A 17,189-nucleotide genomic window follows, 5' to 3' on the forward strand; every position below is an offset into this window, starting at 1 on the left:
CGTTGATATTCTCTGATGAAGATGAAGAAACCTTAATTGTGCTTCCAATTATCTTCATCAACATTATTGCATATAACCATTTAATATCCATTATAGGTCATATGGCGAGTTTCCATCTTTGATGGTGGAGACAGACCCCAGATGCCCCTCCGTGCATTATCTCATCACGAGCGGGCACCTGGATAGAACCACCGATCTTCCGTAAGCCAGGTGGATGGCTTCCTCACATAAATAATTAAACGCCCCGAATGAGGTTCGAACCTACATCGGTAAGGGGCAAGTGATTTAAAGTCAGCGACCTTAACAACTCGGCCACGGAGGCTCCTATTCCATATCTAGTTATCTATAAAAAGGACAACTGTTTCAAAGCAAACAATTTAAGACAACGCCCGATACATAAAGTATCTAATAAATTCAATTTCCCAATAATACGAAACATTCGCTTCATGATATGAATAAAAAGTGTTTTAATATTAGATGCTGATTGAAAATGACAGCGATATCTTCTAAATTCTTAGGAATAATATTCAGATAAATTCTTGAAATAAACTGTGTTTCTCTGATTGAATATTCATACAAACGATCATGAGGACTAAAGGCTATTTCCAATCATATCAAAGTTATGCAATAAAGCCATGCTATGCTATTATATTTAGAGCTCCGATAAGATCATATACACATTTTAATTCAGATGTGATACTGAGTAGCTTTACATGTTACCTGATTGACCTGATTGAAAATCTGCAAGACAAATATGAATAAACAATTAAACTATTCACCTCATATATTGCTCATTTGTATCGTTTTCTTGTTCTTAGCCTTCCAAAGGTTAAAAAGCAGTGCAGAAAGAAGAAATTCCGATTTCTTCAATATCAAAGTGGTATGACACCATTAATTACTTTATAGACATTTGCTGTGTTTGTAAGCCGATTTCACGTTTCACGTAAGAAACAAGCAATTGTTACTGTGCGGTGTTGTTATTTTCATTCATAATTCTGCATGTCTGAATAAACGCAAAATTGGAAACCTTTTTACTTGAGGTAACTGGCAGCGGGTGTAACGTTCTAATTTAAAGACTAAATATATATCATACGGAGGTCTTAGATCGGCCTGATACTTACAGATACATTTATATATCAAGTGAAAGCAATATGTAAATTTTGAGGGATTTCAATAAAACCTTCACCATGAGACATTATTCTGCGCGCAAAAATGTGATTTTCCCATAGAAAACTTGATTGAGGTCCATATGTTTCAAATCTGTCTAGTAAAAGTTCAAGCACTGTAGTATATCTTGATTGGTTTAATCAAATTCTACATTGTAGAAAGACGAATCTGATATTGCAGACCCGCTTTAAGGTACGGTCGAACATCTACAGTTCATGGTTTGCGATGTTTTTCCCAGAGCTGACAACGGCACAAAGCTTTGCTTTGGTTTGAAAATCAAGATGATCTGTTTCGCTGTAATAAACTATTGGAGGGATGGAATTCGCTGCTACTTTTAACCTCACAATCAGTAATACATAAACGATATCTGAGGTGTCAAAAGAATTGCACAGATTTACAAGGAATCAGCTAGAAATCTGAGTAAATTTAATGATTTTACTTTAAGAATGTCAATGGTTTTGTACATTTGCATATACAGTACAACCTCTACTTAATTCGCTTCTGAAAAACAAACTCCTTCCTATAAAGCCAAATATTTTCTTATTATATAAAATCATATCAGACAAGAAGATACATGTATTAAAAGACTTTCTTGTGGTGTTTATACTAGAGAGGTTGCACTGCACACCAGTTTTGGTAAAATATTCGTCAACGAATGTAAATATAATAACGACCTTAAGGAAGTGTTAAGTAGAATTTGATTATATGGGAGTTCTCGTTTAATTTCTATATTTCTTGTTATAGACTTAATCATAAAATAAGCCGCGCCATGAGAAAATCAACATAGTGCATTTGCGACCAGCATGGATCCAGACCAGCCTGCGCATACGCGCAGTCTGTACAGGATCCATGCTGTTCGGTTTCTCTAATTGCAAAAGGCTTTGAAAACGAACAGCATTGACCCTGACTAGACTGCGCGGATGCGCATGGCTAGTCTGGGTCAATGCTGGTCGCAATGTACTATGTTGGTTTTTTAATTATGCGGCTCAAATAATAAAATTGTTCATAATTTTCACATGAACTACTTTCATTTTAGCGTCCATACGTGAAATTAACAGTTTCTATGAATGCATGGTATTTCCGCTAGAAGAAACGTAACACTCACGGTAACAGTGACACATTCTATTATAAGTCAAGCAGGCAGAACCCGAACCTTCCGCAAGCACGAAGATAAATCAATTTTGCTAACAAAACTTACTATCTTGGTTACATTGTACATTAGTTAATTTGAATATTGATTCCACCAATTTGATGCAAGACTGTCTGCATGACTGATCCTGACGAGGTTTGTAGTGAACATTATTTACGTGAATTTGCTTCTAATATTTTAAGGTTAAGGTTTGCCCATGCATTTTTGTTTGTAAACATCTATGACTACTCTGTTATAAAGGACTAAGTTCTTAGAACTTGGTTTGTCTTATTGGATATTGTTCACATTTTTATAATTATGCTATCCATTTTGAAGGTTCTGGGTCAAGAGGTTCTCATGTTATTTAGGGGTAACAGCTTTTAATGTTTAGGCCCATGTTACCTTGATCTTTGACTTATTGTACCCACTTCCCTCCGCTTCTCCAAATCAACAACAACAATAATAATAGGCGTCATCTATTTCATAACCTAACCTTGCTGTCAAGTTTGAAGGTTTGAAGGTTCTGGGTCATGCGGTTCTTAAGTAATTGGGCGTAGTCAAGTTCAGGCCTCTGTGACATTGATCTGCAGACAAAACACAAATTGTTGGCAAATAATTTTACCCTTGATCATAGTTCCAGAACCGTTCAAACAAGGCAGGAGGAATGCATAGTTTTGATTAGACTTTTCATGAATTTATATTTACCAGACATAGTTTCTATCCATTGTACCAATACATCAATTATACGATACTAAATGTTCTAAATAATTTTGATTTCCTCTTTAGAAATCTCATTTTTAATAATAATACGAGGGTAAGTCAATAAATTCTGTAACCAATGGTCTGTCTTAGAAACAATTGTTCATAACGGCATGGGAGTATCATGTACAGTCTTCCTACACCACAAAGCACTGCAGCGCAAACATTTACTTGTTTAATAAGTTTTGTTTGTTTGTTTTAGGTTTAATGCCGTTTTTCAACAGTATTTCAGTTAATGTAACGGGGTAGGGGTAGTTAATCTGATTCTGTACCAGTGCAAATCTGTTCTGCCAACTTCCCCACATGAATCAGAGGTGGATGGCGAATGATTTCAGACACAATGTATTTTATCAAATCGTCATGGAGAACATACTGCCCGCCCGGGGATCAAACTCGCGACCCCGCGATCCGTAGATCAGATTCACGCTCTTCCTACTGAGCTAAGCGGGCGGGTATTAGTTCAATATGTAGCTCGTCTAGAAAGGAATGGCACGTTTTACAGAACTTCAACAATCTAGCTCATTCCGCAAGAAAGAGAAAACCATCTAGGTCATTAAGAAGTTAAGAGCACGTTCTATACAAGTTCATCAATGTAGCCCGCACGCTTTGTAGAAGTTCAACAATCTTGTCCAATCTTTTAAATACTTATTTGGAAATTCAGGTTAATTTTCACATTCTTTTACTCTGGCTAGATAATGATTTGTCCTATGTTTGAAGGAGTTATTGTTCAAGATTTATGAAAATGTAAAATGTTTCAGTGAATGGATTGTTCACCGTCATAGAAAATGAAAAGAAATATTGCACATAACATTCTTCTGTTCTTAAAACAATAATTATTATTAAAAGCGCTCACCTCCAGATTTGACTAAAACTATTTTTTTCTCTCAAATTGAAGTTTGGTCATATTATGAACATTAGAATATGAGTTTTGGTTTCTAAAATATTATAAAAAAAATTCAAATCAAGATAAAAAGATAACCGCATCGGCAATCGAACCCCGGACCAACGCGGCAATAAAGACATTTTCCCGTCGTCGTACCGAAACATAAAAAGGTCAAAACATTTTTACCCATAATGAGTTAAATGATTTATTGAAAAAAAATCATTAACACCCGGTAAAATAAAGACAGCATGAGTCTTTTACTAGATAGCACTCCAAAATTGTGGCGAATTTTCTGAGCAATATGATAGGTTTAGCCGAGACGTTCACATCTCGATAAACCCCTTTATTCATGCGCGTATTCAGCGTTGCGTCAGTTCCGAAACCGACAGCAGTAAATTTGAAAAAAAAAATCGATAACTTTCATATTTCTAAATGAAACATATAAGTGTGAGCACTCAATTTCTTAGGACATTTCCTATCGGTTGATCATAATTCCGATTCAATATATGATAAAAAAAGTTGTTTTCGAAATGTTTGGCACAGAGAGCAAATAATTAAATAAAAGGAATTATCGGCAGTTCACAAGTACATGAAGACGAACCATTTATTCCTATAATATATGTGTTACGCGCGTCGTGAATATTGATTGAATTTTGCAGTCTTTTAATGTATGTGAAAGTATTATATATCACCCATGGGAGATATGAAAAATATTGCATGCGCAGAAAACCAAAATAGCATTGTTTCGCATGTGATATTAAATAACGGATCATATCACATGCGCAGAAAAGAAAATAACGACTTTGTGCATGAGATATTAAATCACAATGGAACATAATATATTATTCAAGTTAAACTAATAGGAACTTTGCATTGGCCATTTATGTGAGGTAAAATAATTCAGATGATCACATTCCAATATATTTTAAACCAATATATATCCCCTCTTAAATACGTCTAGAGTTCTAACGAGTTACACGAGTAGCTGTAAAATTAAAGTAACGGTAGATTTCCCGGAAACACTCTGTACAGCAAATAACGACCAGAGTCATACATCGCAAAGGGCATACATCGCAAAGGCCATACATCGCAAAGTAATTTGGATGTTGCAGTCCCACCAGGTTCCTGGTACACAAATCAGGTTTTTTTTTATAAAGCTGATTGATAACATCAATAAACAGCATCCCATTTGAAGCTGAATTCACATCAAATATTTATAGATTTTAGTCATGTTATCTGGATGGTATTTGCTGACATTATAACGTGTGGAAAAGTTCGCTGTCATGAAAATGATCATTTAAGTAACTGGCACAACTGACAAGAAAGGAGATATACAAAACCTTCAGATCATAGACCAGTGTCTTTTATTGCTGCTTTATCATATAAACATATAGATGTCTTACATCATGAACCATCTAGATAACAACAATTTTCAAAATATTTAAATCAATCCAAACGTCAAGAGTACTGGGCCTCGTCAAAAGGAACCTTAGACATTGTATATCAAATTCAAAGGAATGGGCTTATTATTCACTAGTTAGGTTTTTAGATCAGAGTATAGTTCCCCAGTTTTGAATCCGTATCAAAAGATTACAAAGAATCACATCAAGATTAAACTAGCCTTTTAATTACAGAATCCAGGAAGTGTCAGCAGCTTGAAAGGAAATTTCTTGGGCAGCACAGAAATTCATCTGGCGAAATTCTAATGTACAATGTCGGACTTTTCTGAGAACAGTTAGAAAGAACTAGTGTGTACTAAAAACGTTATTCTAGCATAAAACTGTTTAAACAGTTTTTGTCACCTTTCGGGGGTGTATCAACAGAAGAGAAAACGTGTCTTAACAGAGACATTCTCGCGCTCACGTGTTGTTAAAACATTTTTTTATATATGCGCATTCCGTGGAAAAGCGTAAACATATAGCGGCCCCAAAACGGATGATTCAAAAAGGAAAAGACGTTACCTTGGAAAAACAACTCATGGAAATTTAATGACGTTGCGGTATAACGTATTCAGTTATTAGTTTTTGCGCGTTTAATGCTAGAATAGCGTTAGCGCATGTTCATTTCGTGTTTTAACATCTTCAGAATCCCTCGGAATATGTTGGTTTACTCGCCCTGCCGGGCTCGGGCACAAACCAGTCCTTCGAAATTCTGCAGATATTATAACACACACAAAAAACAACAAAAAACAACAACATGAGCTATCACTACATTCTTGTAAGGCGCACGTTTGAACAACAAACAAACTTACCAATGTATAGCACAGTTTTACAGCTAACAACACTTAACCTCGAGCAAGACGTCTGAAGCCAGACAAAGCTAAGTATCTGCTGTGAAGTTGTTAAACTTAATTTGCTAGTAATAGTATTTTAGCAAATATTCAAATAGTCAAAGAATGTCAAGATATTTTTGTTTCTTTGAAATTATGCTCTCAGTTTACAATCTAATGAATAAATTTACATTAATCAAACTACATTAAATCCTGTACCAGTCAACCGTTAAATAACATGATAGAGTTCTGATTTATTTTATAATTCAAAGATAGTTTTCCTTTCGAAACTTGCTACTATGATAATACATCAGACAAAATATTGATGCCTCAAAACAAACTACGCGTATATGTTTTGTTATGAAGCGGTAAGTAGCTTTACAAGAATGGAGAGGTTACGCCGGTTGTATGTACATACATTGTACTCCTAAGTACTCATAATGATCTTCGTTACAAGGAAGCGTACATGAACGATATCCATGCAAGATGAATCCATTAAAATACGAAGCACGATATATAAACTGCAACAAATATTGCCAAAGTATCCGAATTGTTAGTACTATTTTAGTGGAGTTCTATGGGATTTATGGCTCACCATACAACCTCTCTCGTAATGAAACAAACACACGTGTGTGACAAGTGTCATTAATGTTTTCAACAAAATGGAGAATATCACATATCTACAAATTAATTGTTTCATGTGGCTATAAGCTTAAAAGTGCAAAAATCATGAGATTTCCGAATAAGGAGATGCAAGGGGTGCTAGGGCTTACCAATCATGAATAGCCCGGGTCCTTTCATGTAGTCTTTTCAATATTCAGGCCCCATGTTCTCAAAACAATTTTTGTGTCAGCTAAGTCTGATAATGAATCTTAAAGTTCTTTTTTATAATTTCTCGTCTAGTAATATTTCCGCTAGCATGTATTCACTCTGTATTATCCCCGTAATTATTATTATACTATTATAACAGCATTATTAATATCATCCATGATAACGATCATTTTAGAACATGTTACTTTAATAAATAAAACTAACACTATTATAGTAACTGTTACAAACTTTTACATACTATACTGTACTGTTTTAGTTAACAAAATGCCATATTTGCTGTGAATTAATATCATATCTTATTATTTATTATTCCCACTTAAGATCATGTTATAAGTGTGTAATGAGTTAACAGGTGACATATAGGCCCATTGGGCCAGGTGTTGTGAAGAGTCATCATTTATTGTAATATGTATGTACTGTATATAAAACATGTCACGTTATTAAACAGTTACTTACTTACTTTACTTTGAAGTATAGTAATCAGAGATTGATATAGTCAGAACGCATTACGGAGGTGTGTTACAATTATTATATATAAATAACATTTTCCCGTATATTTCTTAAACGAATGCTTTTATCACAGCGTAGTAACATTACAGCATTTCCGGAATCATACTTTCAATCCGCATACAAAAAGTCTCCATTTGTACTCTTCCGCAAACAGAAATATCCATTTACACAGAAATCGTGCAAATAACGAATGATGTGATGACCGTTAAAGATAACCTAGCCAGCGTAATGAAATGTCATTTCAGCTCGGATAATTTTAGAGGAAGGAATTAAAGCAGAGATTGTCGAAGAATTTCAACAGGTTTGTTTTACATTTTTAAATCCATTCAGAAATAGTTTTGTTTAAATAAGAAGCAATATATTTCAAAAATTGGAAACAGATTTAAAAAAAAAAATGTTTCAGCTTGAGATTTTTAACCATATTGATTTGATTAAAAGTGAACCAGTCAGTGAGAGAAGCGTCGTTGCACAAACTTTTATAAACATACACAATGATTTTATATCACTAAAATGACAGGTATACTAATTGAAAATTATTACCTAATCGTATAATACATAAATGTCTCGAAAACATTATTCATAAACATTTTACCAAAGACAATTTTCAAAACGTTTCGAAATTTATATATTTAGGAATATTGATTATCTTTGAATCAAAATAATCTAAAATTGATCACTGTCTTTGCTATAGTAAGAATAGAACTAGAACAAACATACTTGTCCACTCTGGTGGTGGAAATGTCATCTGGACGTTAAACAGAGAAGTATACATTTCTAAATAAATGAAAAGATGCCATTTCGGCTTTAAATTCTTAATGTTTGAAAATAGATAAAGATTGTTTCGGAATTTCCGCTTATTGCTGAAAACTGAACGGGTCTAAATTTCTTAAAATGCTTGATTTACGGTGATGGATGAAAGAACAAGCACCTAATGAACCATTCAATTATGGTTGACTGTATGTATCAGGAACGTGACATTGGCGTTCAGTCTTTAAATTTTGCCACACCTCAGCAAAGAACTATTGCATGTAACAGGAACAAAATGGGAAATACAGAAATTCATAGCACTCAGGAGTGATAGTTTTACACCATGTGTTATATGTATGCAGTCTAGATGCGACATATTTTATGCGTGTTTACGTTCGTGATTGAAAAAAATAAAAGAAACAACTTGACCTGTATTTAGAGATTTTTCTACTAATATTTGAGCCGCGCCATGAGAAAACCAACATAGTGGCTTTGCGACCAGCATGGATCCAGACCAGCCTGCGCATCCGCGCAGTCTGGTCAGGATCCATGCTGTTCGCTTTCAAAGCCTATTGCAATTAGAGAAACTGTTAGCGAACAGCATGGATCCTGACCAGGCTGCGCGGATGCGCAGGCTGGTCTGGATCCATGCTGGTCGCAAAGCCACTATGTTGGTTTTCTCATGGCGCGGCTCATATATGACGTCATATTGCTTGTACGTTGAGGATATTTCTTTACTAAATTTTCATAAATGTCACAGTAACTTGCGGAAAATAAGACAAAAATGGATTTCAAGGTAAACCGACGTCTGTTACAGGACTGGACTTTTGTAGGAAAAAACGATGTTTAACCAAAACCACACAAGTATTTTCTTCATGATTTCTATACAAATTGTCTGCTCATTTGTTTATGATATCAGTTTGCTAAGTTCTTGAGTAAGGCAACAAGAAATCTATTGACAAAATGTTAACCTTCTCTAAGGTAATCAATCGCATGGTAATTAAGTACAAAACAAAGATTGTATTGCTATATAATGCCTAAAACATGCTGATTTAGAGTAAATAGTGTATTTGCTTGGAATAAAGAGAGAAAAAACAAAACGGTTCCATCCGTATTATTCTAAATGGACAAAAATTGGGCGTTATTTTCGCGTTCTAACGAACACGTGATTTTTTTTTCTTGATACTATCATAAAATCATTAAGTGCTTGGATCTCCATTGTAAAAGTGTTCGGAGAAAATGAACTCTTAAGAAAGATGTATTATTTAAAGGACGGATTTACGTGTCCCGTATCATACTGATTCATATCAATGAGATGTGATGGTTTGAGAACATTTACGAAATGTAGGAATACATATTTGATAAACAATTTACGTGTACAACTTTCAACAACAACAACAAAGTCGCTCATAACACATTATATATGAAATTATAGATAATTCTCTTAGTATTTATTCATTATATCGTTTATAAATTCGTTAATACTGATCTGTGATCATGTTCATAGATTTTCAAACTTGAGGAAATGGGAATTGTACTGACCTTGTATCCAGCTTAATGTCGGCCTGTTACTGTGTAGTGTAACATGTTTTGCAATTGTACAAGAAAAAAGTTTACTTTTGTTTTATTTATGACTGTTCTATTACTTTCAGTTTCTACAACATCAAGTCAGAGGAAACGAACAATCATGAGTGAGTTTAGTCCCTGTTCTATAGACGAGAATGAAGACTGAAAAACTGTTGGTGAATGTTGCCATTCTAAGTGAAAAGAAATGTGTTTTCGATAACGGATGCAAAGAGGCACATCCTGTATACTGTGTGTCACGAGCACCTGAAATGTCTAGAACCTGATCAACAAAAATAACGGAAGTAAAAAAATGACAGGATAGATTTTAATTAATTTTTGAAGAACAAACTGAATTTCTTATCAAAATTTAGATAAAATTCAAGAACTATCATAAAAAATGTAAAAGCTGGACATCTAAATGGTAATATAGAGGAATTCAACGTCAGCTGTTCGGATATGATTGCTTATACCACTGACGAAGTAAGTACGGTACCATTCGATATTAATTACACTTATGACTATGGAGATGAATACATGTATCCGGGATACTCGTTTGAAAGACCAGTTTACCTATATCTTTGGGAAATTCTAGTTCTTATAACGTTCTTCCAAAATCTTCTAATCTTGTTAGTATTTCTTCATAGAACAATGCGCAGCCCAACAAATCTCATTCTATCAGCGATAGCTATTTCCGATTCCTTAACCGGACTGGTTACTATACCAACTTACATTATGGTGTTCCAGAGATACGATCCACTACCAGAGTTTTATTACGATAATAATATCGTGAACCAGTCTCAAGAAATATTTAATCAACAGAATAGAAACACAATCTTCAATCTATATCAAAATTATTATAACCAGTCAGCTGAAGATACTGATTATTTGGACACCTACTTCAGTGTAACTCAAAGCTCTGAAATGAGTTCCAACGCAACAGCGAGTTGTAACAAAATACTGTCATCAACAGCTTACCTTTCACCAACACTACCACCAGTAGACGGATATATTCTCAGTAAGAGTCTTTGTCAAGGATTCATGATCTCAAAGTACTTTTTGTCGAAATCGTTTCATACAATTTCGATCTTTCTTACATTATTCCTAGAAATACAAAGGTATCTATCAGTGGCACATCCCTATAGATATAGAACTTGTTTTAATAAATTCAGGATTGTGAAAATTTATTGCATTTCTGCATTCGTTTTATGTCCATTCCTTCATGTGTATCATTTGGGAAGTGAAAGGGCTGTAGGAGGGCTTTGCCACTGGGAACTTACAGAAGCTGGCTGCGGGTTAGATTGTATATATTTATGGACAGCGTTCATAGTTCGGCATTTCATTCCGTGTGTAACACTTGTAATTTTTACGCTTTTGTTTATAAACAAACTTATGAAAGGAGAAGAAAATTTCCGAAGACTGGACGGTTACTCGTCTCAGTATTCAAAAAGGGTCAATGATAATCGACGTATTTCTTTTGTAGTTACTTCTGTTGTTATTGTTCGACTGGTTCCCGAGATACCGTATATCATTTTACTACTGTACAACAGCATAGATGTGACTGTTAATATGGGTAGAGATATAGAGCTTGAAAACAACAGAATGTTTCATATGTGCTATGAAATATGTCTCGTGTTATCGTTTCTCACTAACTTCTATATATATCTAATTGTCAACAAGTCGTTCCGCAGACGTTTGTACCGAACATTTATTGAACCGGTCCTGAGGCACATGAGGGATGCACTTAGTTTTACGAGGTCGCGTGTTTATCTTCTACTGGGGAAGCATAGATCAGTGAAGCCAGGGAAGAAGTAAGACAACATGGAACAATCGGAGACAAAGTTAGTGGGTGGAGTTGCAAAATTGTTGCGTGCACCTTTTATGTACTTTTGAAATCTACAATGATGCACTATGACATCCTGAACCTAGTTTTAAAATAAATTTCCACTTTCGCTTGTCACTTTTTCACAATAAAAATGACAATATTTTTCGGTAAAAAGTATTTTCAATCTGTCTGCCTGTTCTCGTGATATAGGATTGAAGTACTAATCAATCAATTAAACATGCATTACTTGGAAGTTATTGTACTATTACCTGATACCTCGTTATGATTATGGCAGACAGGCTTTTATAACGTGTAGCAACAAACATCACGATTGGTTCGTATTTAGGATGGTGATCAAGATAACGCTTTAAACCTGGCACGTGGCATAGTAACAGTGGAATTATAATTGAACATTCACTTTGATGAAAGACTCGTTAGATTTTATAATTCTAATTCTGTACTATGCAGCATAGTAGTTAAAACATAAATCAATAAAATGCTAGAAATAAATATACTAGACTAAAGTATGTCTATTTCGTTTTAGAATGATATGAAGTAAATTATTCCATGCAAGTACACCTACCCATCATAGACAAAAACGCATACCGTCGAGGAAGTTTGGTTGGAGCTAAATACCTGATATGTGTAAAAAAAAGACATGAGACTGATCCTTTTCAGCCGTAAAATACTTAAATTTACCTGTACCGACTGAGTAAGGTTAGGGCAGTTCAAGCAGTACACATGAGCCGTGCCATGAGAAAACCAACATAGTGGCTTTGCGACCAGCATGGATCCAGACCACCCTGCGCATCCGCGCAGTCTGGTCAGGATCCATGCTGTTCGCTTTCAAAGCCTATTGCAGTTAGAGAAACTGCTGGCGAACAGCATGGATCCTGATCAGACTGCGCGAATGCGCAGGCTGGTCTGGATCCATGCTGGTCGCAAAGCCACTATGTTGGTTTTCCCATGGCACGGCTCATATTGCGATGTAGCAATCGCAACCTCTCCACTTTATTTACAAACTTTCTATTGTTGGCAATGTTCGATCAAAATCTACTCGAGAACTCATCATTTTACTTCTCTCTAATCCTGATTGGTTACAAGTTTATTACCCTTATCTATAACAAATCATGATTCGCTCTTGCTTGCAAGCTTTCTGTTTCACGTAAACAGGTGTGTACGTGATTCGCAATGAAAACATATTTGTAAGTAATTAGCATTGATATTGTCCACAAGTATTGACCTAGCACTCATGAATATTGCGTATATTTCCTTGTTTTCCTTCTAGAGATTTTCCCCCCAAAATGGAAGAGAAAATACGACTTCAAATTTCCATACACTGTCCCTCATAAGAAGAATAAGTTAATGATTTCAATTGACATTCCAGACGACCCTTACTAAGAAACAAAGATAATTATGCACAAAACACAGAAAAACATGGTAAAAACTGACATTTTAAGCAATAGATCAATATTTGTTAGAGCCTCCTCACAGTGAAAACAAGTCAGATGTCGGTGGATTGTCACAACTTATACGTAAACTAATATTCGATGTCCAGACCTACATAATAATACAACTATTGGAAAACAAATATAAAAAAGACATTTGGTATCGTCTCGTTGTGCGGACAAAATGCTTGACAGCCGATCTTGAGGTTGTATGTTCGGGTCCTCTGTCTGACTGTATATTTTTTTTCTTCAAATTTTATCTGCAAACAAGGAAGAAAATCACCACCATGATGTTAATAAACTTACCATGATTTTTTGGGGTTCGTTTGTTGAATGAAATGCACTTTCATTCGATATTTTTTTTTTGTATAAGTAGGTGACCAGATGACGAAAATGCCGAAAAAAATATCAAGACCATTTTTGATAAAAAACATATTACTTGTCAGCAGCGAATCGAATTGTTTCCAGGATCATCCAGGACTGGACAAATGTAAGTTCGTGTAATGAACAATTAGCAACTTGTGTATGTTTACGAAATAAAGAAATCGTCAAATAATCCAATACTTTAACAGAAATAAAAAAAATGAACCAAGATACATCAAATAAGTAAAAGAAATAAGAAGAAATATCGATTTAAATTACACCACATTGAATTCAGAATTGTCTGCCTGAAGTGAACTGAAACCCGTGCTTCCAATGTATATTAAGCTACATGTCACGTGACTCAGATCTATGTTTACTCCCGATGTACCTAAGGAATTGAGAATGAAAGTAGGTGAACATTTATTTCGTTTCGGTATATATCATGTTTAAAAATGTATTACACAAACAACAATTTATACTCAAACTACATAAGCAGGCTAGGAATAACCAAAAACTCGAGTAATTCTAACTTATTCATTTGAAAAAACTGGCTTGATACACAATGCTAAATGTTATTACAGGTAACATATCTTGAAGTAATTTAAAGTATAAGCCTGGTGTAATCGAGTAAGTCTGCTATAATCTTTCTTGGGGACGAGGCTTTTAATGTATAGCCGAATGCCATAAAAGAATCTCCGCTGCCGCATTCAACTAAGACACATACAGTTGGAGGGAGAAGGTTCTGTCCAACCTTTACCAATATGTCTGCAATGTGTCTAGATTGTATACATTGGTATGAGCAGCTTTACCTCTGTTTTATCTGCATTCAGCTTCAGCATGTTTTAATTCTTCCATGAGATGATATAGGCGAGGCAAAAACGCGACACTTCAAGATATAGCTTTGGCTTGAGAGACAGGTACGATTGGGAGTCGTCAGCATAGAACTTGGGCAGTCCGTGAAGTCTGCGTCTTTCGCCCTATGGTTTAATGTACATCAGGTAACCAAGGACCGATCTCTGAGATACACTATATCTTATCAGCATGTTAACATTATAAATCTTATGGTACCTGCCATAAAGACAAACAGACATGCATGCATGTGCATTTGTGTGCGCGCATGTGTGTTTTCGGGTTTAGTATCTTTTTCATCATTTTTTCAATCATATAAACGACATGGCCTACTTGTAGCAGTGAGCCCATTGCCCAACTTTCAAGTTTTGCTTCACTGGAATATCACACCGTAGACATATGATATCCCACCCAGTCACATTATACTGACACCGGGCTGACCAGTCCTAGCACTATCCTCTTAAAGCTGAGCGCAAGCGAGGCAGCTGCAAGTACCATTGTTTTACGTCTTGGTATGTTACGGCCTGGGATCGAACCCACGACCTCCCGCACTCGAAGCGGGCGCTCTACCACTAAGCTACCGAGGCGGTGCATGTGTTTTGTGACGCCAACATGGCTTCCAAGGCGATGTTACAGTATTTGGTTGGAATGGGTCGCTTTATGATTTCGGAGAAAGAAGTATTGAGAGAGTGATCAGATGATTGTTATTTTTGACGAGTGTCGAGTGTAACTACTTGTTTTACGTTGTTTAAGGAATTCATAAAAATTAAGTGCATTCGCTTTCCGACAACGTTGAGCGCCGCGCACATTATCACGATTGCCTCGGTAAATGGTTTGCCAGTAAATTGTTGGGAGAAAGGTAGAATTGTTTCAGCTTTTTCTAAAATTAGGGTACATAGTTAAAATTTATGTTATTAAGAAGTCGAACATCGTTTCACAAAATGATGGTAAATAACTTTACCATTTACCTTTACCATTCAATATTATTTTATATTAAATACTGCTAGATAAAGTCATTCCATGTTTGATTATCGTTTTACGTCAATTACTCAATATCAACTGAATGTCAGCGGCGTGTTTATGACGGCTTGTAAATATCATGTATCATTCGGAGCATCCCGATGTTTAATGTGTTCAAAGGAATTACTTTAATGTATTAATTTAGTGTCGACTTTTCAGGAATACGTGTCGTCATTTTCTTTTCTTTTAAATTAAATGTTAATAACGATTGGTCAACAATAATTCCAACTACTAAATATTAGTTTAGTATCAAAACCAAGGATAAAATAGGGAAAATCAGACTCGAAGAACGCTACCCTCTCAAGTCGTAAATACATGTAAACCATATAGCAGTGTATGTAGGGATGTGTACATGATAGCTCAAGAGTGTAATAAACAAGTTTATTGTCAGAAAGTATTGACCCGCCACTGTTGAATATTCCGTATGTTTCTGTAAATTAATTTTCGTTTTCCGAACCTAAATAGCGAAAATACAATATTAGATATACATTTCTTAATTGAAAGCATGTCACATGTGCAATTAGCTGTGCATACAACACGTTTAGCTACCAATCACGGGAGTTGCATGTTCGAGCCTTATTTCTGAACATATTATCTTTTTAACTATCTTAAAACTTAACAGGAGGGACAATTGCCACACTTATCATGATTTTTATGGTTCATTTATGGAAAGGAATGCACTAGTATTCAACATTCTTCTATGTACATTACACTGAACCGTCTTGAAAATGTCAACTTAAATCTTCAGATCAAAACTGAGATCTAATTTACAAATTACTTGTCACAAGCGTGTCCGAGTACTTTAGATAAATCTAAAACTGGACAAGTGTTCGTTTACTCAACGGATAATTCAAGCAACTGGCATCAGCAGACGAACAGATTTTAAGTTGCAGAAAAAACTGAGGGAAACAGGAACACATAGGTTGCCGCTACGCTCGATACGAGTACCTTAAAATCCGTAGATGGATTTGACAAGTCAGTCATAATGAACAAAATTCATCTATGTTATACTCATCGCCGTCAGCTGCCGACTTGAATAATCTTTTGACTGTCCTAAAACAGAAATCAGTTAGTGGTTATTACGGAAAACACTGTGAAAGTAGGGCTTCTATTAGAGGAGAACAACCGATAACAGTAAGGTTCTCATAGAGAAGCCCTCCATTGTCAAATAGTGGTTGGCGTTTTATGTTAAGAAAGATATTGAAGGGATATTGTCTTGTTTACATGGACGGAACATGGATTGACAAAGTATTTTATCACCAAGAAATGTTAGCAACGGGATGACATGCCGGGTGTTATACTCCCCTGTAACCGCACACAACGGTTGATAGTTGTTAATGCCGGAAGCCGCAACGAAATTATCGCGGGCGCTCGACTGGTGTACAAAGTCTCATCATCAACTGAAGACTATCACCACGAAATAAACGGGCAAAACTTCACGAAGTGGTTAGAAGAAAAGCTACTTCCCAATCTACATAGTCCCATTGCGATTGTAATGGACAATGCAAGTTATCACTAGATGCAAGCAGAGAACTTCCCGACTTCTAGTTCTAGAAAGGAGGAAATTGAGAAAACTTGAAATAAATCTATGTAATAAAAATAATCGCTCGAATTAGTCCAACTGTATTTTGCAATACTTTTGTCTTTTTGTCATTTTTTTTTCAGGAATGGCTTCGAAAACATAACATTGCCATTGAAGATGGCTTGTTGAAGCCACAACTCTGCATAAACACACAATCATATTCCGTAGATCAGATTATACGACGCCAGGGTCCAGACGTCCTGCGCCTTCCGCCTTACCATTCTGAATTCAATGCCATAAAGTT

The 17,189-nt window shown here is 35.5% G+C and overlaps 1 protein-coding gene across 1 annotated transcript; it reads left to right on the forward strand.

The window, feature by feature from the left end:
* Positions 1–7,435: 7,435 nt before the first annotated feature.
* Positions 7,436–12,314, forward strand: LOC123527289 (FMRFamide receptor-like). Its single transcript, XM_045306658.2, has 2 exons — positions 7,436–7,849; positions 9,948–12,314. The coding sequence occupies exon 2, from the start codon at positions 10,318–10,320 to the stop codon at positions 11,671–11,673; it is 1,356 nt and encodes a 451-aa protein (XP_045162593.2). The 5' UTR covers positions 7,436–7,849; positions 9,948–10,317; the 3' UTR covers positions 11,674–12,314.
* Positions 12,315–17,189: the final 4,875 nt, after the last annotated feature.

The sequence above is a fragment of the Mercenaria mercenaria genome, chromosome 14, assembly GCF_021730395.1.
Source record: "Mercenaria mercenaria strain notata chromosome 14, MADL_Memer_1, whole genome shotgun sequence".
NCBI lineage: Eukaryota > Metazoa > Mollusca > Bivalvia > Venerida > Veneridae > Mercenaria > Mercenaria mercenaria.

Coding starts and splice junctions, on each gene's coding strand:
- LOC123527289 (XM_045306658.2), top strand. CDS start 10,318: ATGATTGCTTATACCACTGACGAAGTAAGTACGGTACCATTCGATATT.